At 47.5% G+C, this 26,434-nt stretch overlaps 1 protein-coding gene across 1 annotated transcript in view; it reads right to left on the bottom strand.

Moving 5' to 3' along the window:
* Positions 1–10,429: 10,429 nt before the first annotated feature.
* The window catches only part of ARK2C (arkadia (RNF111) C-terminal like ring finger ubiquitin ligase 2C), a gene marked incomplete at both ends in the record, with an annotated part of 47,898 nt that continues 31,893 nt past the window's right edge, over positions 10,430–26,434 (bottom strand). The window contains 7 exons of the mRNA XM_080363030.1: positions 10,430–10,547; positions 11,676–11,782; positions 12,905–13,000; positions 13,519–13,623; positions 14,578–14,707; positions 18,450–18,575; positions 21,214–21,523. Of these exons, the coding sequence (XP_080219156.1) occupies positions 10,430–10,547; positions 11,676–11,782; positions 12,905–13,000; positions 13,519–13,623; positions 14,578–14,707; positions 18,450–18,575; positions 21,214–21,523 (992 nt within the window). The remainder of the gene's footprint in view (positions 10,548–11,675; positions 11,783–12,904; positions 13,001–13,518; positions 13,624–14,577; positions 14,708–18,449; positions 18,576–21,213; positions 21,524–26,434) is intronic.

The raw sequence follows: 26,434 nt of genomic DNA, 5'->3' as shown, positions 1-26,434 counted from the left end.
TATCGGCCCTTTTAAATCTGGAAAGGTGCAATAAGGTCTTCCCAGAGCTTCTCTTCTCCAGCTGAACACCCCAACTCTCTCAGCCTGTCCTCCCAGCAGAGCTGTTCCAGCCTCGCATCATTTCTGTGGCTCCTCTGGCCCCTCTCCAGCAGGTCCATGTGTGTCCTGTGCTGAGCACCCAGAGCTGGACCAGCACTGCAGGGGGGTCTCACCAGAGCAGGGCAGAGGGGCAGAGTCACCTCCCTGACCTGCTGCCCACGCTCCTGGTGATGCAGCCCAAGACACAACTGGTTTCTGGGCTGCAAGCGCACATTGCCGGCTCCTGTCCCATCTCTCGTCCCCCAGCACCCCCAAGTCCTTCTCCTGGGGGCTGCTCTCCATCCCTTCATCTCCAGCCTGCATTGATATTGGGGGTTAATGGGAAGGACCCACTATCTACACAGCCAAGTCTCAAGTGGTGGGATCTGGGTGGTGTTTTCCACCCATGGACTTTCCCGCCCATCAAGCCAGCCCCAGCTCTTAGGATGGACTCATCTGGGTCTGCCCAGAGCTGAGATCTGCAGTTGTGGCGGCTTGAACAAAAAACATTAAAAAATAATCAATTCCACTGCAAGGGAGCTGTGCTAACTACATTCAAAGCTGTCTCTGGATAATCTTACCCTATATGGCCTGAATATCAGCTTCATTTCAGGCAGCTTCCATTCATTTTACTTTTTTTCTTTTAATAAGGGTTGCTGCTTTGATTTTTACTGTGATGGAGAAGGGATTTCCCGGCTGCAATAAGGGTTGGTGCTGCTGCAAATGAGCTCTTCCCAGATACTCACTACTCTACAAATACCAAGAAAAGCTGTTTAAACACCCTTACTTCTGGAGACCCATCTCCCTCCCTGTGGAACAAAGCAGCAAAACACATCCTTCGGAGGAGAAAGGGGGTGTCTGAGCTGCTGTGAGAAGAAGACCTTCCTCCTGTCCCATACATGTCATAGGAGAGGTCCTTCTGCCTCCCAGAAGCTGGTTTTAAACAAGTGCTTTGTGCAAAAGAGCATCAAATGGGTCAAGAGTGGGTTAAACCCCCTGAGACCACCCACCCCATCAGTCTTTGGGTTGGGGATGATGCTTCAGCTGGGGCATGACCTGGATGTGCCCAGCCACAAAGCAGGACTGTCCCACTGCAGAATCCCTGCCTGGTCATGGGCAAAGGAAGCCCCAGCAAAGTCCAGTGATGCTGAGACAGGAGTTAAGTATGTGTTGTGAGTGCTGTTGATTGCTCCTGGATATTAGACTGCATCTTTATTTTCTGCAGCAGGCACCACCAAAGAGACTTGAGCTCATTCAGGGCTGTCTGTGCCAGCTTGCAAATAATAGCTCAGACTAATTCATTTTAGAAACCTTTATGTTAACTGATGGTTTTGGAGCACAGCAAGTTGCTTAAATGAGGCCCGTAATAAGCCTCATAAATGATCAAGTACTCACTGATAGGAATAATGATGGCAGCCTTTACTGGCTGTATTCTCCCTCCTCACTGCCAACTCGTGCTACCGAGCCCTGAGCAAGGACTGAGACAGGGCTGGGGGCTCACAGGAAGAGCAGGACAGACATCAGGATGGCTGAAGGCAGGTGCTGGGTTCAGCAGGATTGTTGCACCCCTGGGACCTCGCTGGGCTGGTGCCTGGGCTCCCCGGGCAACCAGGAGGTCCCATGAGCAGAATTGTAGGATGGCTGGGCTGGGAATGGACCTCTGGAGATCATCCAGTCCAACCCACCTGCTCAAGCAGGGTCACCAGAGCAGATCACACAGGATCGTGTCCAGGCGGGTTTGAATGTCTCAGAGAAGGAGACTCCACAACCTCTCTGGGCAGCCTGGGCCAGGCTCTGCCACCTCAAAGGAAAGAAGTTTCTCCTCATATTCAGATGGAACCTCCTGTGCTTCAGTCTGTGCCCGTTGCCCCTCATCCTGTCATTGGGCACCACTGAACAGAGTCTGGTCCATCCTCTTGACACCCACCCTGGAGATATTTATCACATTGATAAGATCCCATTCAGCTTCTCTTCTCCAGCTGAACAGCCCCAGCTCTCTCAGTCTCTTCTCATCAGAAAGGTGCTCCAGGCCCCTCAACATCTTTGTGTCCCTCCAGTAATTCCCTGTCCTTCTTAAACTGGGGAGCCCAGAACTGGACACAGAACTGCAGATGTGGCCTCACCAGGGCAGAGCAGAAGGGGAGGAACAACCTCCCTCCACCTGCTGGTCACACTTTTCCTAATGCACCCCAGGGACCATTGGCCTTCTTGGCCACAAGGGCACATTGGTGGCGCATGGTCACCCTGTTGTCCAACAGAACTCCCAGGTTCTTCTCTAGGGAGCAGAGAAGCAGGTCAACCCCAACCTGTACAGGTGCCTGGGGTTGTTCCTCCCCAGGTGCAGGACCCTACACTTGCCCTTGTTGAACTCCATCAGGTTCTTCTCTGCCCAGCCCTCCAGCCTGTCCTGGTCTCTGGATGGCAGCACAGCCTCTGGTGTGTCAGCCCGTCCTTCCAGTTTGGTATCATCAGCAGAGTCTGAAGCATCTGCGTTTGGCACTCTTGTGCAGTGCAATTGCAAAGCAGTGGTTCCCCAGTGGGTGTTTTGAAACAAAAGAAGAAGGGTCAGGCTTTTGATCTCCCTGCTTTCTTTCCCATCCCAGGCCTATGAAAAAAACAAAAAACGAAAAAACAAAACAAACAAACAACAACAAAAAAAAATCCCTGTCAATAGATTGGTCCCATTTTCAGGCAAATGTGTGCCACAGTGGTTTTTCCCATTAAAATGTTGCAGCCTCAGCATTTCCATGTGGCTCCAGTCAGCACCCACTTGGTGCGGAGATGCCAGAGATGCTGGTTTTGCAGCATCGTTGCACTGCACCAGTTTAACCCCTGTGCAAATTCTCCATGACACATGTGGGTCCTGTCCTGTTCCAGCCCTCGGGAGGAGTGCAGGCAGCTCCTGACCCACACACCACCCCTGCGTGGTGAAAGGAGGAAAGATAAATCCTTAGCTTGCAGACGAGATGTGCTCATATCTGGGAGAAATCACGTGTAGCAAGCAGCTAGAACCACCGACTGAGGTCCTCTTGATGCAGGAGTGAACACTTCTGGGGTCTCCAAATCACTGTGTAGGTGAAAGATGGGATTGCAGATACCTGGGTTACCATCAAAACCACCTGCCATCCCCAGGTCGGCGTGTTCAACCCCAAAACTGTGCTGAACTCCAGGCAATGCTGTCCCAAAAAGAGCCAAGGGAGGAGCTTGATGCAGGGTCAGCAACCTCAGTGCCTCCCAGGAAGGCAGCCTTGGCAAAGCATCAGAAAAACTCGGCTTATTTCTCCTAAAGACTTCAAAAATGCCCCTTGTTTGTGCAAAACTCAACTCCACCCTGACTCTGGGGAGTCGCTCTGTTGCTACAACAACTAATGCTGCAAAAGTAATAAGGCGAGAGTGGAGTTTTTCCAAGGGATGGATTTGCATCAGGCTGCTAAAACCAGCACGTTCTTGGCCAGAATTCGGGAGGAGAAAAGCCAGAATTGTCCTGGTGCTGTGCATTTTGCAGAGCTTCCCAGAGCTGTGTGCTGGGCAGACGCACAGCTCCTGTTTCCACCAACACCCTCTTACCTTTCGTTGTTTTTTCGGTTTTTCATATTTTTCCTCTTTATTTCTTAATTGGTGAGGTTTTAATGAGCGCACTTTCAGCCAAAATAAGATAAATTTTAAAAAAATTGAGATGGGAAGCAAGAGCAAAGGACAAGGGTGGTAGCACTCAGTGGGAGTCTGCAAAACCAGGCTGTCTCATAATCTCTGCAGTCCCCATCATTCTGGGAGCTCGATGAATACCGTGTTTATGAAAGCACATGGGTGCTGCCACGGAAAACGAGTACGACCAAGGAATCCTCTGCGGTGTTGGATGATGAGAGGGACTGGTTGTTTCCTGCTGCGGAACACAGAAAATTGTTTGAAAATCCCTACTAAATTGTTGTGAAACCTTCTAGATAGCGTCATATGCTCATGACAGCCCTGTGTGTACGAAGGCAGAATAACTGAGGACTGTGAGGTATCTATCTTACAATCTCTGCTGCCCAGTCATTATGTGCAGAGGCTCATTTTCACGTTAAAAAGGCCCCATTAAAAATAAAAAAGGAAAAAAACATACTTGGTGATGGGGTTGTACAGCTCTGAGCTGCAACCGGTGGGCTAGCTGAGGATTTAGATACTACAAAACACAAATAAAGGCTAAGCTTCCCAACCCTGGGCAGCTGCTGCATGAGGGGATGCTCTCAGAAAATAAAGATGCTGCATGTTGGTCTGTGCTGTTGTACCTGAACAGGCACAGCCCCTCTCCCACCAGCACAGACACTGGTTACTGCTGGTATCAGATCATGGGGGTGTCTTTTCTGCGGCAGCTTTGAAGCAAAACCGATTGCCATCTCAAGCAGCAATCTCAGCGACGTTGCCCTTTAGAAGGACATCAGGAAGATCTCAGCCAGCAACTGAGATTTTCCCCAGCGGGTCATTTTTAATGTGTTTTCTGAGTTTGTAAAAGCTTCGTATTGCCTGGATATGCTGCATCCCTTATGCAGCTGTTGCTGGACACTGTAGGATCTGACAGTTACCCTCAGCTACAGCATCCAAATCTCTAAGATCAGCAGCCGCCTGTCTCCAAGGCTTATTTAGTTTAATCACACAGTCAAAGCTGGAGACTGGTCTCAGCCTTTCTATATGAAGTGCATGAAGAGGAACAGCTGAATTGAGAGGAGGTAGGAGGAGAGACTGGCGCCATTCATTGTGAAATAAACCAAACAAATAAACCAACAAATAAAAAAACAGTGCAAGGAATCCTATGAAATGAGATGGGCAGGATGCAAAGTTGGATGTATGGACCATTGGATTCTCCAGGGATTGAAAATACATTTTACCTCTGCATACCTGGTGGGTAGAGTATTTTATACCCCAACACCATGTCTTTTTCACATCAAAGCCTTAAGCAGTGAAAGAAGAATTGACTCCAACCCAAAGAAAAGAATAATTAAACAAGGAATAAATAAAGATCAAGCTATTGCCCTGCCGGCTGGATTCCACGTGGCACAGGTTTGTAGTTAGCAATGCAGTTTGTTTTATTAGTTATAAATAAAGTACAAAAAATCCACCGAAAGTGAATCTAAGCATTTACACAATTTCTAACGTATTTTCATTTCTTCAATGCACTATTGCTTTAATATTAATAATAAATATTTTTCTAGCTTTCTTCTATAAAATAGTCTATGTAGCAAAATGTTGCACAGCACAACAGAACAGCAGTAGGAGTACAAAAATGTGGGTGATCCTTTCACCAGCCTGAGTCATTAAAGGAGAGGATTTGTTTGCTCGCTCCTTGTTTTACTTATTCCTTTTGAAATGTCTTTGGGGGTGGGGGGAGCAACCAACCCCCTGTCCCCATATGGCCCAAAACTGCAGCTCTGGGCTACAAGGGAGGAGTGTTAGAGAGCAGCAAGGAAAAAACACAGGCAGGTTTTAAACCTAGGGTAAGGCAAAGTCAACAAAGCACAGCAGCACCCTGAAGAGACGGAGAAAGAAAACGTTAAGGAACAGTCGTTTTGTGCCTTTCTAACCCAAAAGGGAGTTGCATCCAAAGCCTTTTTTGGGGGACGGCTACTGGCTGCGTGCATGCATCAAACCCCACTTCTGTCCATACACAGCCCAACATCCATGATGGCCAAGAGCAGTTATGGCTTAAAGCTTAAAATATTATCAAAGGTGCTCTAGTCCTCTTGTGAAGCTCAAGCAAAGGAGGCTTTTGCAAAAGGGCAGCACGTTGTGAGAGCAGCAGCACCAGGGATGGGGTTGGGGATGTTCATCCAAGCATGGGATGGGGATGAGCATGGGATGGGGATGGAAATGAGGATGGGATGGGATGGGATGGGATGGAAATGAGGATGGGATGGGATGGGATGGGAATGAGGATGGAATGGGAATGGGAATGGGAATGAGGATGGGATGGGATGGGATGGGATGGGATGGGATGGGATGGGATGGGATGGGATGGGATGGGAATGAGGATGGAATGGGAATGAGGATGGGATGGGATGGGATGGAATGGGAATGAGGATGGAATGGGAATGAGGATGGTATGGGAATGAGGATGGAATGGGAATGAGGATGGGATGGGATGGGATGGGAATGAGGATGGAATGGGAATGAGGATGGTATGGGAATGAGGATGGGATGGGATGGGGACAGGGATGGAGATGGGGACAAACAGACCACTTTTAATTTGAAAGGATGCTTCTATTATTCTTTAGCTCTGTTGGTGGCTTACTCTGAAACCTGTTTTGCTGGATGATTGCTGTATTCATCTGAGAACCGATTTCTACATTTGTGCAGAGAAAGCTGATCAAGTGAAATAATGGGGGCAAAGATAAGAATACTCAACTTGTGAAGGAGTTCTCCTTACTGGGGATGGGGATGCAGATGCAGATGCAGATGGGATGGGGATGGGGACGGGAATGGGGATGGGGATGGGGATGGGAATGGGGATGCGGATGGGGATGGGGATGCGGATGGGGATGCAGATGCAGATGCTTGGCCTCTGCTGCGGGAGTGGGATCTCAGCTCAGGGCTGGTCCCCTCCTTTGGACAGGAGGGCTCTGGTGTAGGTCCCAGCTCTACAGTGAATTAAAAACTTCAAGTCAAGATTTCCTCATCAACAAACGGTGATGAAACCAACTAGAAGGTTTTCAGGAAGAGTGGATCTGCTCCATGTGTGTTTTACAGTTGGGTTTTAGCAAACGCTCATGGCCAGGCATTACAGATGGATCCTGAATCTCTCCCACCTCCATCCTCTCTCAGCTAGAGCAGGGATCAACCCTTATAAACTGCAATGACCCCCTTAGTTTTGTCACCTCCAAGCTCAGGCTCCATCAACTGTTTCCTTCATCCTCCCTGCAGCACCCAGCTGGGTGCAGGCACAGAGGATGAAGAACCAGACCCAGCACCGACAGACACCAAGAACTGAACAGAGACACCATGTCCGGGCTTCCTCCCTCGGGTTTTGAAGCAGTTTGCAAAGTCTTGCACTAAATGCATGCATGGCCCCAAGCACAGCCTTGTAGCGGGGGCCCACTGGGTGTTATTGCAGGGTAACATGTGCAGCAAGAGCAGTAGCATCACCTTCAGCGCCGGGGACAGGGCGGCAGCAGGAACAGACCGAATCGTTTTGGTTTTGCAGACCGCCGTCAATCGCCTTCAATGCGCGAGGGCAAAAGTGAAAGGATCACCAGAGTTTGATTATGAGTGCAAATAATATTCATATATATGTGCTAAACACAGTCACTATATTGCAGTTTTCCACTATGTCACAGCATACAGAATCAAAGGTTTGCATTTTTATGGAATGTATCCAAGGTAACAGCACCACAGTAATACAGTTTGTAATCACACACCCTGATTTTTTTCTTTTTTTTTTTTTGACAAGATAAGCATTACCCCCAATTTTTTTTAAAGTACCGATGCATGCAAAGCATTCCATTCCCAGAAACAATGCAAAAATGAGGTAATAGGAGTAATAAAAAAAATTAGTATTAATTTCTAAATAAATAAATTATAATTAAAAATGCAAAAAACAACTATAAAAATAATTAAATAAGAACCCACAATATCTACAAGTTAGTCATAAATTATGATTGTTAAATATAAGGCATTTAAACTCACAAAACCCTGTAAACTATCAATGTTTTGTTCCTAGAGATCTTGTTGTTGTTGTTTGTTTCGGTTTGTTTTTAAGCTCACCCTATTATCGTAACCTGCTCGTACAGATTATTTAAATGCAAAGGAATCTGACACACCGATGCAACTCCAGACGTTATAGATTCGCACGCACCTGGGGATCAGTCACTCACACGAGACCACGGGAGTTTGGTGCTTTATTCACCAAAGGTTTATATTTTTTCTTCTTTTTTTTTTTCTTTTTTTTCTTTTTTTTTTTTTTAAACTGTGCTTGTTCATTAGGCAAATAGTAATACTTTTGTATAGGCTTTAAGAAAACACGCAGTTCGGAAGCGCTTCTCCTTCCCTCGCCGCCTGGCCAGGGTCCCAACCACCCCATTCCTCCCCCTGCTTCACCCCCAGCTTACGCCTGGACAGACCAGACCAGCTTACAGTGTATTTTACCAGCAAAGCTTTGCTTTGCTTGCCCATGTTATCGATAATATTAGTATTAATTTAAAATGCTGCTTCAATCTGCTGCTGCTGGAGCAAGTCCCATAGGTATCAATGGACCACACCTCGACCCAAGGAGTCTGCAGCCCTCTGGTCCTGGTTGGGAGAGTTGCATCCTCCAAGAAACCATTGCTTGTGCTGGGTGACAAATATGGTATTGAATTAATCACAGAATCATAGAATCAAGGAACAGTTTGGGTTGGAGGGACCTTCCCAGCTCCCCCAGTGTCCGCCCTGCCACGAGCAGGGACATCTTCACCAGCTCAGGTTGCTCAGAGCCCCGTCCAGCCTGGCCTGGGATGTCTCCAGGGATGGTTCAGCCACCACCTCTCTGGCCAATCTGGGACAGGCTCTCACCACCCTCAGTGTAAAGCATTCCTTCCTTATATCTTCCTTATAACCCAGAATATGTCCCCCTCCAATCCCTCCTACCTGCATGGGCACAGCAGGAGAAAGACTCCTGCATCCTTGTGCCCCACAGGGCTCACCTCTTTCCTTCCCCTTTCCCGTTGGGAAAAAAAGTTCTCTGGGGTGTCTTTGAGGTTGATGTTTTCCAATTCCCGCTCAGGGGAATCCCGCGATCTCTCAGTTGGTGACACAGGGTTGTTTCTGCTTGGAGAGCATCGCTTGGCTCCAGCAAAACAGCTGCCCGGGGGACCGGGACATCATCCCCGCCACATCAGCTTTTTCAATATATAATGTTCCTGACTAATTCCCCTTGCTCCTCCACATCTTTATTTTGCTCCCCTACTACACAAATAACTAAACAAACAAAAAGTATTAAAAAAAAAAAAATAAAAAGGTTTTAGTTGTGAATGCCGGTTGTCCAGAGGGTTTTCAGCTTGGTCACTACGGTTGGTGTGCTGAGATCTTTATTTCAGGGGAAGCTTAGATCGCAACAGCTCACTTCTTTGGGGACCAGCTCCTAATTGTCTTTTGAGTATTAATGCAATTAGGTTTCATTATTAAACAAACGCACGCAGGTGCAGGTGAAAGTGCTTCGCAGCAGGGCTACAACCCAGCCCTTCCAGAAAGCAGCAAACCCCCTTTCCAATCTGCCTTCTCTCCCCTGTGCCAATATACCCACAGCCTCAGCAGTGCCTCGTGAGCACCGAGTTTTCTCCCATCTCGTTATCAGAGATGTATTTGCACAGGAGAGGAGTTGGCAGCGTGCATCTCTCAGCACCTCTCTGGTGTTATTATACCCCAAACCACAGCTACAGGCACCGGCTCCAGTAACCATTGTCTTGGACCAGTGCTGGCAGTAGATTCTGAAGCCAACCAGCCTCACAGATCACAGGAGAAAACGTCAGAGACAACGGCAATCACGAAGACAGCCCTTCCTTGGATTGCGATGTGCCAAGCCACTTCATTAAGATATGGAAAGCAAAGAAACAGCGTCTACACCGACATTGCGCCCCTACAGAAAGCGTCCAGCACCAGCAGATAAGCAGGAACGAAGCTTGTCCCTATTGCTTCATTCATTTCATTCCCAATTTTTATTATTTTTTGAGCTTCTCTAAATTTGCAACACACTGTAAACACAAGGAAAGGAAGCACACGCGGCTGAGGCAAAGAGCGCAACCCTTCTGACTGTAAACAGGATTTTGCTTTTTCGCCCCTTTCCCCCTCAAAAGGTGGGAAAGCTTGACCTCTTTATTCCCCATCTGCAATGTATTGATCAGGCACCAAAATAAGGAATCTATGAAAAAATATTTGGTGCAAATTAGGTAACAGCAACATGTCCACCACAAGATGAGTAGGGCATCAAACACAACATTTCTTAAGCTAACATGCTCCAGCTGCCATCCATAGAAATAGCTAAAGGACCCCTAACATGTTTCTACGTATTCAAGAGGTATATATATACAATCCCCATGAGATGCAGGATTGACAGGCCACACTACCACAACTAGTTCCCTTCATGTTCAACACTAAAATCTTCTGCAGCACGGGGTCTCTGAGCCCCGGAAATACCAGCTCCCTTCCACTGGGCCTGTCTCCTGCGTATGTGCAATGTCTCCTACCGCTAGATATGGTACCATCACCTCCTCCTCCTCCTCCTCCTCACTAACATGCCTGCAGACTTTTCCTCTCAATCAAATGGCTCAGAAGGCAAAAATTTTGCTGCAAGGGTTTATGGCCATACGACCTGGTGTAAGGAAAATGGTGTGTCCAGCCAGTCCTTTCAGCTGTCCGAGCCGAGCTGTGTTTCAATGTCCACCCTGCAGATCGGGCACTTCTTGCTGGTGGCCAGCCACTGGTCCACGCACACTTGGTGGAAGAGATGCATACAGGGCAACCGCCTGCAGAGAGAGAGAGACACCACGTTGTTGGGATGGAGGAGGTCCAGGGGACCAGGAGAGGCTAGAATGCAGCAGTCAGGGCTGCTTCAAACATGGGGAAGCACCAATGCAGTGACACCAGTGCTGCTCAGGTCCTTCAGCCTCCTCCACCGATGGCAGGTCAGAGTTGGTCCTTCTTGGCTAAAAGTCTTTTAGAAAACCCCACACCCTCTTGAGCTGAGTTTTTCCAATTTATTAATTTTCCTGGTTGCTGGTTTTTAACCTTTCAGGAGTATTGGGTTATGCTCCAAAGCCTCTGGCTTCTTCATCATTGTGATTTTTTAGCAGTCAGATGAGTCTCCACTGCTCCTACATGGGTATCTGGTGTGCCCTGAGAAATGTGGCTGCTTTTCAACTACATCACCTTTGTCATCTCGTTGCTGACCCTCATGAGCTGGATGGACCTCAAACCACAAGGACACAGAGTAAGAGGATCAGTAATTCTTGATGGCTTAAGGCAATTAAAGGGTGAGGAGCAGGACCAGCTAGAGCAGCTGCTTCAGCCCCTCGCAATCACCTGTCCCCATCCTCTGCCACAAGCAGAGATTTGACCCAACCAAGAGCCTGTGGACAGATAACTAGAGTTTTATTATTGGCTCAGGATGGTTCCTTGTGACCGTGAGGGCTGAGTAAACTCATTTATTCTACAATAAACCAGCTCCATCCCAGCCACAAGCCAAACTCCCCTGGACCTGACACCCACACTCCCTTTTGTAGTACTCCGGTCATCTGTCAAGCCCAGACATGGGTGTCACCAAGCTCCAGGTGGTTGTCTGAGACCTGGGACCCAACCCACTCTGCCACCTGCCACCTGGCCCATTGCCACCCCATGGCACTGCTTAGAAGCAGGTGATCCAAACCCAGGAGGTACTATAAAAGCTTGGCACTCCTGCTGCTGCAGAGCTCTTCCTTCCTACAGCCCATACCAACATCCATCTAAATGCATTTGGTTTCTCAAGCTCTATGACAACCCAAGTGAGTTTGTCAGGAAAGGGCAGGGATGACCCCACCAGTACATGGCAGCATTTGTCCAAATAAACACAATTCAGGTGGCATAAAGAGGCAAAGGAGCAGATGGAAGAATCCTACCTGACGTCTTCTCCATCTTCAAGCATGGACAGACAGATTGTGCACTTCTCATCAGTGTCCGACTCCTCTCCATCCTCTTGCTCAGCTTTGCCCTCCTGTGGTCTTCTCTGCAGCCAGGTTAAAGACATAATTTGGTTAGGACTTGACTTTCTGATGCTCTCCCCAGCTTGGGTAGTTGCACAAAGGCAAATAAGAGCTTCATCCATCAGCCAGATCCTTCAGCTTGAGGAAGTCAGCCCAGCCAAAAAAGCCATTGAGGAGAGAATGCCACCACCATGCTGCTGGTCAGCACATCCCCTCTGGCTGGTGGCAGTGCCTCAAGAAGCAGCCTGTCCTCTGCTGCCCTAACACAGCTCCTCGCCACCTCCATCATCCTCCTTGGAGTGGGGATGGCCTTCAGGGTCTGCTTTGCTGGAAGCTTCTCATGGAGACCCCCAAACATGTGGGGCTATCACTGCCAGGAAGGGCAACCACTGTGCCCCATGCCAGCTTGGCCACCAGCCCAGCCCCACATTGCACTGTGGGGCAGTGCTTAGCCTGTCAGCTCTCCCATTTTCTCTTCCCTTCACACATCCATTCCTGTTACTATCATTTTTCTGGATCCACTGGAGATGGGGTCAGAGATAAGCGCAGCAGGAGTTGACTCACTTCCAACCTGGGCAATTCAACATCCCTTACTTATTAATGCCCAGCCAGAAATTACCAACATGTGAAATTACTACGCAAACTAGCAATTTTTTTCCCCATTTTCTGCTACTTGCAAAGCGAGGGGAGGACAACGTCCCCTACGCTACAGAGCCAGGACCCTCATGGTGGGACACAGGGGCTGCGCCGCTGGCATGCAGAACGGGGTGGGTTTGCATGCACAAAGCCCCCTGGTGTGCGCACATCCTTACCAGGTGCGGGCAGGGGGGAAATCGCACCCGCTGGGTGGGAGAAGGTTGAGACCCTTTTGAAAATTTGGCCCGCAGCTTCCTAGCCTAGAAGTGAGAAACAGCCAGCTGAGCTACACCGCCACTTCAGACCAAGAGCCCCGCAAGGCATTAAAGCACCAACGCTGGATTTTACATTCCTTCTCTCTTTCAGGGAATATTGTGATTGATGATGCTGGTTTGCCAGCCCTGAGGATTGAGACCCACCAAAGTTATTCCTTCTGTCCTGCTCCGTACCCACAACCCCAGGCCAACAGAGAAGGGCTGTAAGCCGTGCCGTGGTTTCGGGGCACTCACCTTCTTGTACTTGTGGGGGAAGGTGAACCTCTCGATGGTGTTCTGGACGGCTCCCCGGCTCACATTGCCCAGCCTGTCCTCCAGCTGCAGCAGCTCCTGCAGTGCAGGAACATCAGCACAGCACCATCAGCATTGCTGCGAGGGCATGAGGTCCTACCACACCACCCCAACTGATGGAGACCAAGGCTTCCTCCTGCCTTTCCTTTGATGGAAATGTCCATCAAACCCAAATCAGCTATGCTTTAATGATGAATCTGAGCACTGAGTCTTGGGCTAGTAACTAAGGGATCAAGGCAAAGAGCTGGATATCAAATATTTTTGAAATAAAGGTGGAATTTGAGCTCTGTTTGACAGACTGGGAAATCAAACGCTGCAGAACTGGAACACTTTGTTCACAGACATGAACTGAGCCAGAATGAACCCAACCCAGACCCAGGCACCCTGGAGTAAACCATCTTTTACCAAACCCACTCAATCCCTTCGCCTCGCAGTTATTACTGAAATTGCTGCAAGACTCAGTGCAAATGTCATGCCACAAGCCTTACAAGCTTATGTCAGAGCTTGCACAGATTTCTAGCACTTAAAAATTTAATAAAAATCTTCAAGACACATACTTCATAGCTCTCCCGCACAGCAGATGTGTGTCTGCTTGAGTTCAGTCCCTGAAGAGCCAGTAGCTGAAGCTGAGGATAAGGGTAACTTCTGATTTCGTGAACAACCTGTGAGAAGTAAGGGAGAAAAATAAAGCCATGCGTGCTTGCACATAGAAATCCCTTCTGTACCCAGATTTAAATTTAGTGCTTTAAAATTTCAAAATGAAAGAGCAGATCAACATCTTCCCCAACAGAAGCCTTTTATTAACCAAAAAATGAGGTTTTATTAAATAGATCTCCTATAAATGATAACTAAGAACATTCATTTCTTTTGAGTAAACTATCTGTTACAATAATTCCTGTTGCATTCGTAGCACTGCAGTTCCAAACTCTCAACACAGATCAGCTTAGAGATTTTGTTTCATTTATTTTCAAATGGCTGGATTTCTCTGCATCCAAGCTTTGATTTTTTTAAGCCTTGCTGTAGAATGCAGGTGTCAGGGTCTGACCATGGGCATGAGGAAAAAACACTCTCGTGGGATTTCTGAGGATGGTTTAAGGATTAGCAGTGCTCAGCGTGGCTCAGCTCCAATCACAGCACCCTGCTAGGGGAAGGGCCAGCAAATTACCCCATCTTCTCATCAAACAGGCCATGCAAAACCTTTATCGACATAGAGAGCAATGAAGCAAGGAGTGATGGTCCTGGGGCTGAGCCTGGGGAAGGGAGTAATCTACTGCCAAGGCAGGGAGCATTGGGAGACCATAATTCGTTCCGATATTAATAATATTATTAGTAATAATTGCTGAGTCTCTCACCTCCTGCCCAGATTTTGCAGATCAGCTTGTGAGCGTGATGCTGCACTTGATGGACTGAATCTTTCCATAGCAGCCGAGCTTTTCTTTCCTTTCTCTAATCCCGAGTGCAACGATGCAATATTATCTTTTCAGACACCCCCTCCCACGGCCGGAGGTAAGTGGGATTCACAGAAGACAGGTGATAGAATGATAGCAGCCTTTATTTTGACTGCCTTCTGGCAGACAATGCATAAAACATTTCTCAGTAAAAGTGCTTTCACTTACCATCTGTGTCGAGGATGTGCTTCTGGGGAAATGGTGCATCCGAGGTGTAGCTAAATAATGCTGATAGGGCTGAGGGACCGGCCGGACCTGGAACTGGGCGTGAGTCAGTCCTGCATCAACACTGAGGTCCCTGTGGGCACGAGGATGGAGATACAGCTTAGACTGCACAGGCTCCCTATGTGCTGTTGTAGTATCATCTCCACTAATGGGGTTTAGAGAATCATAGAATCATTTGCGCTGGAAGCGACCTTCCCAGCTCCCCCAGTGCCACCCCTGCCATGAGCAGGGACATCTTCACCAGCTCAGGTTGCTCAGAGCCCCGTCCAGCCTGGCCTGGGATGTCCCCAGGGATGCTTCATCCACCACCTCTCTGCCCAACCTGGGACAGGCTCTCACCACCCTCAGGGACAACAATTTCTTCCTCATGTCCAGCCTGAATCTCTCTCCTTTAGTTTAAAACCATCACCCCTTGTCCTATGGCAACAGGCCCTGCTCAAAAGTCTGTCCCCATCTTTCTCACAGGCCCCTTTTAGGTACAGAAAGATGCAATAAGGTCTCCCCGGAGCTTTTCTTCTCCAGGATGAACACCCCTTCTCTCTCAGCTGGAGAGAATTAAGGGTTGTTTTTGTGCCAGTTAGCATTTGTGTTACCTCGGATCAGGATCTGCACAGCACTAATTTCAGAGCAAGAGCATTTTGGTGGCTCCGATCGATCCCCAGGCTCAGTAACTCAACCCAGTCAGACCAGGTGCTCCCTGTGCTGCCTTCACTGAGCACAATTACATTTGGCCTTGAATATTTTGCAGGAATACAGCCAAAAGCCTCAGGCACACACCAAAGAGCCATTCTGGGTAGTTTTTTTGGAAGCAGCTATGCACTGTCCAGGGGGTTTTGGTGTGCCTGTGCTCTCCTTAGAGGTGTCCCAGGCCAGGTCAGAGTCGGACCTAGGGAGACTGCACCTCACCCAAATCCAGCTTCAAGGAACCCTAGAACTGTTTAATGTGCAGAAAATATAAAGGTTTTAATAGATTTCTGGATAAGACTGCTGTAGGAAATGGTGGTGCTTGACCAGCAGGCTAATGCCAATGAAGCAGGACATTCCCAATGGTCCCGCTTGCCTACAGGTAGCCTGGCCTGGGCAAGTAAAGCAAGATCTTCACCAAGACTGAGGCTCGGCTTGGCGAGTTTGGATACTTCATGCCTCCAGGAAAACAACCCAGCCTGATCTCAGGACTTGACATGAGCAAGATCCCAGCCAACACCACAGCTCTGTCCAATTCAAGGGTGCAGAAATAAACTGCAAACCCCATCCCCATGCCATGTGGAGGGGATGGGAGGAAACCTAACACAGCATCTCCATCTATAACCCAGTTAGCTGATCTCTCGCATCTCCAGCCAAAGAGCCTTTCTGCAAACAAGTGCTTGGAACGTCGTTCACTTTATCATAATCACAAAAGCCGGCTGTCTAATGACTATTGTCCGCACATTTGCCAAAGTTAAGCTAATTAGAGCACAGGGGTGGCTTCTCATTTCATCCTTGAACTTCTCTTCCCCTGCACAGAGGACAGCGAGAGTCACGGCTTGTTAGGAGCAACCCAGACGTGTCCTCCAGCAGCTGTGAAACTGCTTTCACCCAACAGTAGCTAGCGGATGTGAGGGGACAGTAAATGCAGAAATCTTCACCCAGAACAGCCTATGTACCAGACAGCAGTTCAAATACTTCAATTCTCCCCACTAAGTCTCTCCACAGAAAGCTGAAGCAAAGAAAGGGACTATCTTTGTTGGCCCTGTGCTAGCCACGTCCTAGACAGACAAAACTGGCAGAGGATAAAACACAGCAAGCAACTGGCAAGAACACAACCAGGGTGAGAATCCACAGGACTGAGCGTTTCCAGTTCCTGTGTCACAATGTTGGGGATTTGTCCAATCGCTGAAGACTGTTCCCAGGTGGATGGAAGATTCAAGTGGAAAACAAGAGGCTTTGGGGCCATTCCCAGCCCTGTGAAGATGGCCTGATACATGACCTTGACCACTTCATCTCTGCTTTCCCATATTTCCTGTCTACAAAACAGATGTGATAATCCACACAGTGGATCGAGGCCTGAAGAGAGCTCTCAAAGATGAACAATCATTGTTAATTTGCACAAGAAATTGCAGTAACAGCACTGCTGAACTGCTTGTGCATCTAAATCCTTAAAATCAGATGCTGAGGCTCCTGAAGTGATGCTGCTGTGGGTCTACAGGAGAGCTCAGAGCAGAAAACTGCTTGGAACAGTGTTTGTGGGTGAATAAGTAGAGCACGTTAGACAAAGAAAAACAAAACTAACCATTAACTTCTAGCCTGTGGTTCATGGACAACTGTACAGCATCCTGATGACCAGATATGAGGTCCACAGGCTATTATGCTTATAGGACATGGACTGCTAACAACCAAAAACTAATAGATAAGGAGCCAGGTGACAAGTTGGGTAGTTGTCACTAAATGCGGGTGCCGAAGATTACTTAAGGAAGCAAATGAGAGTTTCTTTCTATTTCACCAGAAGGTTTTAACCACAGCTGGGCTGTCTGAGAGGACCGATCACATCCAGATCTTCCTTCCATCCCAGTTTTCTACAGTGATGCCTACCACCTCCTGACTCCGATTGAGAGTCGCTGCTGCTCGTGCGGTGGTAAAACATTACAGGGAAGTTTTTATATGTGTCACTGGGCAAAACTACATGTGCCCCAAGGGAAGGTGAGTCACCCAAATATATACACACAGTATATGATTTCTGTCATCCCCACTCCTTAGGTTTTGTAAGGCTATGGAGCAACATAGAGGGAAAAGGAGGTAGGAGGAGGGGAATAAAAAGCGATGCTTTATCAGATCCTTCTAATGATTATAATTAAGCACTCTGTGCCTAAAGAGAGGCAGAAAGAATGGCTCTACCCAGATGGTAAGTGAACCACTTTGCAAACTGATCTGAACAATGTCATCCTGGCCAAATTTGGCTCACAGTGGTGCCAGTAATGGGAACACCTGATAAGAAAACAGCAGAAGGATCTGGCCACATTTTAGGTTGTATATTATTACCCCAGAGGAGGGAAAGAAACCCCTACATTAAAAGGACTCTCCATTTGCAAAGTGAAGTGCTCAGATGTTAAGGAATGCCATAATTAAGATTTCCTGTGACATTTTATTTCGGTCCCCTTGTGCATATACATTGCGATTGTCTCTAATTACATGTTCACATGCTATTTTTTCCATTCAGTGCACAGAATGGACTTTGCTTAGCTAACAAACAGCTACTCAGAAGCATGTTTTTACTTTTTTTATTCTTCCAAGTAGGGCCCAGTACCTTATGAATTGCGCAAGAGCTCAAAACCTGCTCTGAAAATGAAATGATCCATTCTTTGCTCTGTTTTTCCAGAGTATCAAACACTACAGTGGGAAGACGATTAACAGGTATTAATTTATTAATACCACTCTGTGGGGCAGGGCATCACTGTGCTCCCTGATTTAGACCAAGGAAAAAGCTATGGTCACTGTTTTTTGAGAGCCTGGTGGACAGCAGAAGACCTAGCTCAGGCAGAGATGTTGGTCTACAGGGAACAAAAACCCTGGCTGTGGAGGAAGACTAATGATGGACTGCACTCTGCATCTCTGGTTGGAGAATTATGGGTAATATTGATTACTCAGAGTTATCATATACCTGCTTAAAGGCTTTATCATGCACTCATGGCCCTTTCTCATTGCACACTCCCCACATTCTATCTGTTGAGTTGAACCCTTAGCTATCACAAAAGCATTGATCCATGATGACATTAATCAACCCTCGCAGCCTCTCCGGGACTTTTTAAACACCCTATTCAAGGGAAATGTGGAAGACTTACCAGTCCGTGCCTTCGGCTAAATACCTGGGCTGGGGTGCCATGGGTTGTGGAGTTTGCAGTTGGTGGCTGAAGTCAAAGCTGGGGTGTAGACGGTGAGGCTGAATGGACATGCGCTCTTGAGCCCGCCTGCGGGGACGAGACCAGCAAGGGAGTTAGAAACCCAACAGGCACTGTTACATACGGCTCCTGCTCCCAGACCGTGTCCGCAAACCAGTAGAGACCCCGAAGAGTTGGGCTTGTGAACATATGTCCAAGAGAAAAGAGTCCAGGCAAGTGCTGGGGATGGTGAGGAGTTTGGAGTTACGTCATTTACTTGTGGTCACCACGGACATAACACAGACCTCCGCTCTCCCCCTGTGGCATCCGCATACAGGAGATGCGATTCGGTGGCAACATGGAGAGAAGAAGAGGAAAGCAAACAACTTCTTCCCTAGCTGTTTCCTGCCATTTGCACTGTTTTCTTTTTCTCCACCGTCAGCCCCATGAATAGCATGCAAGATGAAACATGTCCCTGCTGCAGCCGTTATCCATCATCATAAAGAAGCTGCAGGTTGTCTCGTCTCCCCATGCAGTCCATAAACTTCTGGGGAACCTCATTCATAACAAGATTACTGAGGAGTAACTGAAAGTAGAATTTACTCTCCCTGGCCTTTGCCAACATTTCTCTGGATGATGGACAAGCCAGGCTGGGATCCAGCTCCTGCCCAAGCTCTGCTGCCTTTGCAGGCAGGGAAGGGCAAGTGGTGGAATATACAGGAAGGTTTTTCTAAGGATTTGAGTCTTTTCTTGTCACTTTGCCCATTTGAACTACTCAGGGGATGAGTGTGTGCTGCTTGATCACTGTCCGCATTTGGAGACACACAAGGTGGATGCACAAGCAAGGTTTGCACTACAAACAGACTCATACCCCTTGTTCCTTGCTGAGTCCCTGCTTACCAGTGGGGCCACCAAAAGCAAAGCTAAGGGAAAACTCTCGAGGAAACAGAGCAGAGAACTGCTAGATAATTTCTTTTTCATGAAGCCACAGATCAGAGGCTTAACTTTTGAAGGCACAACCCAAATACCCATTACTAGGACCCCATGTTCCACATCTGTGAGTTTTCTGACACCCTCATCCAATGCAGCTGTGCTTTCAGAAATAGGACGTGGGACTGGGCAAGAGGCTCCTGACCTTTTCCACACCGCAACCCATTTGCAAATATAACACTGACAGCATTTACCAAAGCAGCTTCTGCGTAGAATTGCACTCTGTGTTTTTATTTTAATTCAGCTTATGACTAAGAGATATAAACACTTGTATCATCAATGCCTCAGCCTCGCACATACTTGCTACCCAGTTATTAACTAATCACTAAATCCACCTAAAATCCAGCTTATGCAAAACAAAACAAGGATGAGAAGAACACACAATTTCCAGACAGAAAGTGTATGTAAAGAAAGTGTTTCTGTCTATAGCATTCTTTCCAAATGAAGCATTATCGCAAAGACTCATCCTCTGATTCTTGATCCATAGGTACAACCCACAAATAGCTTCCATATGTTACCAGAAAAAGCACTCCTCTCCTACATGCTATCTAAACCCCTCTCTCAAGAAACACAATCAGGACAAAGCCAGGCATCCATTTCCACCTCTGCTGAGCTACAGTAATTATATCTTCAGTCAACAGCCCAGGCTGAATTTAGGCTGCTTTCCATGACTGAATGTGCTGCAGGTCAATGGCGCCATTCACTCTTATATCTGGGAAGCCTAACTAGACCTAGACCTTGCTCTTCATGTGCAAAACCTGATGGGACAAGGGGATACCATCTGTTATGTGGTTTTGAAACAGCAGCTACAAGGAGGTAGCTCCTGCATGTAGCCTGTTGCTCTCTCTGCCATGCAGGAATGGTTCACTGCAACACCAAGGTGTTACCATCATGACTCTCCTACAGTTGAGACATGTTAGATGAGCATGGTATGGATCCCTATGGGAAAGACACACCTTCTGGTGGCTGAATTTTGGAGGCACACACATGAATTTATGAAAAAAACACCCAACATCACCAGCACCTACTGCCAGGGCTTTGCAAAGACTAGCGTGGCTTAAATGAAGCTGATATTTTGGCATGGAAATGACATTAAAATCCTTGAGATTGTGAAGAAGGTATGTATTTACAGCACTGGACACACGGGGAATAATTTCACTCAATATATGAGTAAATTTCCAGTAGCTGTGAGCTTGGTTAAATGCAGTGAAGTGTTACATATTCATGAAAGTTTTAGGAACGACTATTCATATTCATAACCTGTCTCCTAGAAGGCGGTTCTTATTACAATGAGTTCCAGGAGACCATTTCCATAGTGTGCACCTTTGGTTCCTCCTGGTTGCAGCTGCGCAGTGATAGTGAACCCGGGGACTCTTCTCTGTACACGGTCACCTTTGGTCCAGTGTGATGAGTTCACTGGGACTCAGACTGCTGAGCTGGTTAAAACTGATGTATCTCCTGTCCTGTGCCCAAGTTTCTGATATCTTGTTCACCCAAGGATGCACCCAAGGATTATTATCTTTGCAAGGCGTCAGCGAACTCCTGTTTCTCGTACAATAAGTTACACAAAGCTAAGCAAGGCTAGGCAATAGTGATGTGGGTTAAGGGTAAGCTCTGTAAGCGTTAGCTCCTTAGCTCTTTAAGTGTCAGTTAGTTAATTGTTAGTTAGTCAATTTTAACTCCCTCTACCAATATCTCCTCAGCATCCTCCAGGAAGAGTGAGACCCGCCCGCCTTACCTGGGATGGGGCATGAGCCGGCGGTGCTGTGCCTCGAGGAGCTGCTGCTGGAGGAGGTATTGCTGGTGAAGCGCCTGAGGTAGGAAGGAGGGTCCGGCCACGTCCTGGAAGGGCAGGGCTGGCACCGGTGCCAGGGGCTGGTGCAGGGGACCGCTGTGCTGGTGCGTGGGGGCCATGTGTGGGGTCAGCCCCGGCTGGGGCTGCACCGCGTGGGGCAGGGTGAAGTCGGTGGAGAGCTGAGGCTGGGGACCCAGGTGGAAATGCCGGCAGGAGGTAGCATGGGGATGCTGAGACCTTTGAAAAGGAGCACCTGGAAGAGAAGAGCATGGCCGTCACGGGGGACAGCAGCGGCCGAGACACCCCAGCACGGTGGTTGCCCATCCAGGGTGAGAACTGAGCGAACGGTTATTTCTCTCCTCTGCCAAAAGGGTTAAAAAAAGAGAGAATAGGTCAGTTAATGTTGATTACATGGAAAAATGTTGATTTTGACTAATAGCTTTTCTGCTCCAAAAAAACATTGGAACCAAAGCATCGGTTTGGGTTCAAAGTGACTTTTTGGCTACAAACTGAAGTGTATGCTGATGAAAACTGCTTTGGCGTGCTTTGGTTTGCCTGTCTTAAAGCAAAAGGGAACAAAAATGTTAACAGGGCTGGTAGTGATAGGACAAGGGCAATGGTTGTAAACTAAAGGAGGGGAGATTCAGATCAGATGTAAGGAAGAAATGTTTTTATGCTGATGATGGTGAGAGCCTGTCCCAGGTTGGCCAGAGAGGTGGTGGATGAACCATCCCTGGAGACATCCCAGGCCAGGCTGGACGGGGCTCTGAGCAACCTGAGCTGGTGAAGATGTCCCTGCTCACGGCAGGGGGGGCACTGGATGAGTTTTGAAGGTCCCTCCCAACACAAACCGTTCTGTGATTCTATGAAAAAGCCTCAGCATTTTAGAAAAGGGAAAAATAAAATCTTTTTTTTTTCTAAAATACATTTTCATGTGTTATGAGCTTACCAAAGCTATCAAAACTTGCTGACTCTCCATGCAATTCAAAGTACTTCTTTGCCTGTCTGAAAATGTCTCATAGGCAAGGAAATAATCTCTGCTCTAAGAATCTGTCTCTCGCTGACTGCAGGGTGCGAATGAGAGCCGGGATTAAGACCAAGCGTCTTTGCTGAGACCCTTCAACAGCCCATCCTCGTGAGCTGCATGCAGGGAGAGATCGGCTGTGGGAAACACAGCATAGACTGCCATGAGACCAGCCAGGAAACTGATGGGAACGAGGGAGAAATGAGGTGTGAAAGATATCTGTAGCAGAGGCTTTTTACGAAACATCTGGCACTGGTTTGCACCTCCTTCATGGTCCTTGCTTGGATGGGCCCTTGGCCCAGTCCAGCACGTTAATTTCTACATTCCTGGAGTATTTACAGGCATCACGGCAAAACTTTTGGCTCTTAAACAGGGGGCTACTCAGAGGTGAAGGATAAGACTTGAATTAGGCTATCAGAGATGTTTCTCTGCCAAGGGTCTGCGCCAGCGTAGGACAATTGATCATTTTACGTAGTTTTTTGAACACCTCATCTTCTTGAAAACTCCTTTTTTCTCTATTTTTTGTCCAGGAACAACAGCACCAAGAGACACCAAGTGTCATCCCAAGACACAGACCAGATGTGCCCATGGTGTGTTCTTCACCCAGCTTGCTCCTGCTCATATCTCCCCTCTGCTGCCAGTCTGGGCCAGGCCATTGCAGCAGCTCAGGGAGCCCCAAGCTCTTTCCGTTCATTCCATATGGAAACAGGAGACACACACAGCAAGTCAGATGTCAGCTAGAGAAATTACAGGAGATGACCTGACAGAAAAGAATGGTTTGCAAAACTGTGCATAAATAAGTACACACAGCATCACTTGAATACAAACCAATCCCTCCATAGTGCCCCTCTGAGACAAGTGATAGGTAAGAAATGCGTGTGCCACCAACATCAGGACTTCCTAAGGTGATGATTTCTCATGCTGTCAGACAGCGGCATGATTCAGCTACCCTATTAATTAAAACCAGTGGAGATGGGATCAGACTCACTGTTTCCCAACAACAGAGCTACAAATTCGAAACCATGAGCCATCCTTGCATCCCGTCACCCAGTACTGTAGGTTCTATTTGCTGCTGTCAGCTTGGCCCCAATGTGTTGTAGCCCAGTGATAAGTAAAGACTGAGCAATGAAATGGGGATCTTGTGCTGCCTTGGCCCATGGTTCAAGCTGAACAACACTGCAGTTATGGGGAGATAATAGAATCATTTTGGTTGGAAAAAACCTTCAAGATCATTTAGTCCAGCCGTTAACCCACTCCTGGCACTACCCCATGTCCCTGAGAACCTCATCTCTGTGTATTTTTAACGCCTCCAGGGATGGTGACTCCACCACTGCTCTGGGCAGCCTGTTCCAATGCCCCACAGCCCTTTGGGGAAGAAATTGTTCCCCACATCCAACCTCAACCTCCCCTGGCGCAACTTGAGGCCGTTTCTTTGTGTCCCTGTGTCCCCTCAGCTCCTGTTCTCCAGCTGAACCCCCCAGGTCCCTCAGCCGCTCCCATCACACTTGTGCTCCAGCCCCTTCCCCAGCTCCATTCCCTTCTCTCCACTCGCTCCAGCACCTCAAGGCCTTTCTTGGCGTGAGGGGCCCAAAACTGCCCCCAGGATCTGAGGTTTGGCCTCCCCAGGTCCCAGCACAGGGACGGTCACTGCCCTGGGCCTGCTGGCCACACCAGTGCTGGTACCAGCCAGGATGCTGGTGATCTCTTGGCCACCTGGGCACACAGTGGCTCATGTTCAGCTGCTGTCACCAACACCGCCAGATCCTCCTAACACCCCTGGCCTCCTAACTCTTGTGTTTGCTGGATAATTGCAGAGTGACTTACAGTGAATTGCTCAGCCTCTAATGGCCATGGGTCAATGGGCCAATGGAAAACAGCTACAGCATATCACGGTTGAGCCATTTTATACCTCCAGGTCTTCGCAGCACCTGAAGACAAGGTGCTAGAGGAGGTTAAACTCTCTCATCCATCCTCTGCTCATCCAAACATACCAACCTGTGCCACCAGGTAGCTGTTTAGATCTATTTCAGAAAAAAGAAGGCTTAGGAGGACACAAGTCAATGACACTTAGTGATATGACCCTACACTTACCAGGACAGATCTTGTAGCACCTAAATAAAGCAGAAAAAGCCAGTCTGCAACCCTCTGCACCTCTCTCATCTCCTGATGCCTGGTGCAACCCTTGCCAAGGATTTCCAGCCTTTTATTTTGTCTTGGGGAAGCCTTAGTCTGATTTAGCAAAACATCTGCAGGACCTTTGGTGCCAGAATCACGATAAACCAGAGAGCACAGGGTGAGTAGATTATCTTGTCGGAGGTTTTGACTTGAATTTTGCCTCCCACACCAAGACAATCCTTGTGAGGAACTTGGTCTTACACTTTCCTGCAGCCCAGAAATTGAAAACTTTATCTCTGGTATCTGGGCAGGAAGGCATGTGCAGAGCAAACGTAACCTAAATTCAAGGCCTAATCCATTTCGTTTTGGTACGCAGAGCTCATTTGTCTTATTTTGAGGCACTAGTCCATTAAAACTAGCATTATTTCAGGTTTTTTTTTCTGATACCTACTGTTGCAATGATGCATTTTCCTCCATAGAAAAAATACTATCAAGATATGACTGAGACCATATGATTAAATAAAACCCATCTATTTGCCTTAACATAACTCACTATCTTGTGTTGTAATTGTTCGTTCCCTACAACTAATCCAATTGCTGATGAGGATTTTAACAGCAAAGTGAAGACTTTGGGGAATACTTCAGCAAATCTATGCTTATTAGCAGTCATCAAACCACACAGCTGGCATAGTCAAAGCAACTTGCAAAACGAAGAGTCAGTCTTTGCCAAGCCTGGTATTGGTGGACCCCAGAAATCCCTGGCAAAAATAAAAGACAATGCACAGCAGAATATTCAATCTCTGAGTTATATATTTCCAAGTTTACCCTCTTCCTTTCATTGTATCTGTTGTCATCACTTAAAAGAATTAATCCTGTCTGCAATTGCTAATCTAAAGATATATAAAGCCTTTCAGTTTTAAGTCAGTCTGCTCACATAACAAAGATAAGAGTGACTTGCAAAACACCTAATCACAAACTACAGACAATACTGACCTATTTTGAAGCTTGCACAATTAGTTGAGTCTTGCTTTAATACATATCTCAAGACTGTTGGATAAGGTGTCCTTTAGCTGAGTGTTTCTCATTCCACTCGAAAAAGATTATGCAATGCAATACGCAAATGTCTAACCGTTGGCTTTTTAGGGTGTGAATGTAGTTATAAGATTTTGTAATATAATGTCTTTTACTTTTCTTGCTGGCATACTGGCTTTATTCCAGCATCCAGATTTGCTCAACTCTGCAAATAAATTTCTTGTCTCAGTGAGCTAAATTTGGCTAAATTTATATGCACATTGGGTAAAGCACCCTGTTTTGGGACAACATATCTAGCAGCAAGGAGCCTTGGTGGAGACTGCCTTCCAAGTTCACATGTTGACCTCGCATACACTAGATAAATCCAGCATCACCTTGCTGACTCCAGCTGAGCAGCCTTACCCCATGTAACTCACCACGACCAGCACCAGAATCTGGCTTGTAGACACTCATCCCTGTTTCATGTAATGGAGGATCTCACGTGAGTAGCGTCTATTAATGATTACTCCTCTAACACATCTTCCTTCTCTTTGCCAAGTCACAGTTTGGTCCTACATCACATCTGCATTGGAACTGACAAGCAGTGCCCATAAAATGCTTCGAGGAAATTTGATTCATTGATTTAATCTGCTTTTTGCCTGGATGGTAAGGTCTCCCACAGCAAAGAGCAACCCATGACTAAAAGCCAGTCCAGATACCCTACTCCAGCTTTTCTTTTTATGCCCCAGAACAAGGCCAGGGTTGACATTTCCATTAACTGAACTTTGAAGACATTTCTGCAGCAAAGATGATGAGGTTGGAAAATGTGCCTATCGAAGCTGATGACTGCATCCTCCGTGAGCCATATTCCCACCCAACTGCCCCAGTGGTGCAAGGCAACATTGGGATTGGCAAGGCAGGGACCCTCTCCTCCAGAGTTTTGGTCCTCATCCTACTGCAGGATTATCCTTCTCCAATTGGCATACTTTGATTTTGCAGGAAGAGGTGTCAGCT

This window comes from Nesoenas mayeri (genome assembly GCF_963082525.1).
Source record: "Nesoenas mayeri genome assembly, chromosome: Z".
Taxonomy (NCBI): Eukaryota; Metazoa; Chordata; class Aves; order Columbiformes; family Columbidae; genus Nesoenas; species Nesoenas mayeri.
The sequence above is the reverse complement of the archived record's forward strand: the minus strand, read 5'-3'. Positions and strand labels throughout refer to the sequence as shown.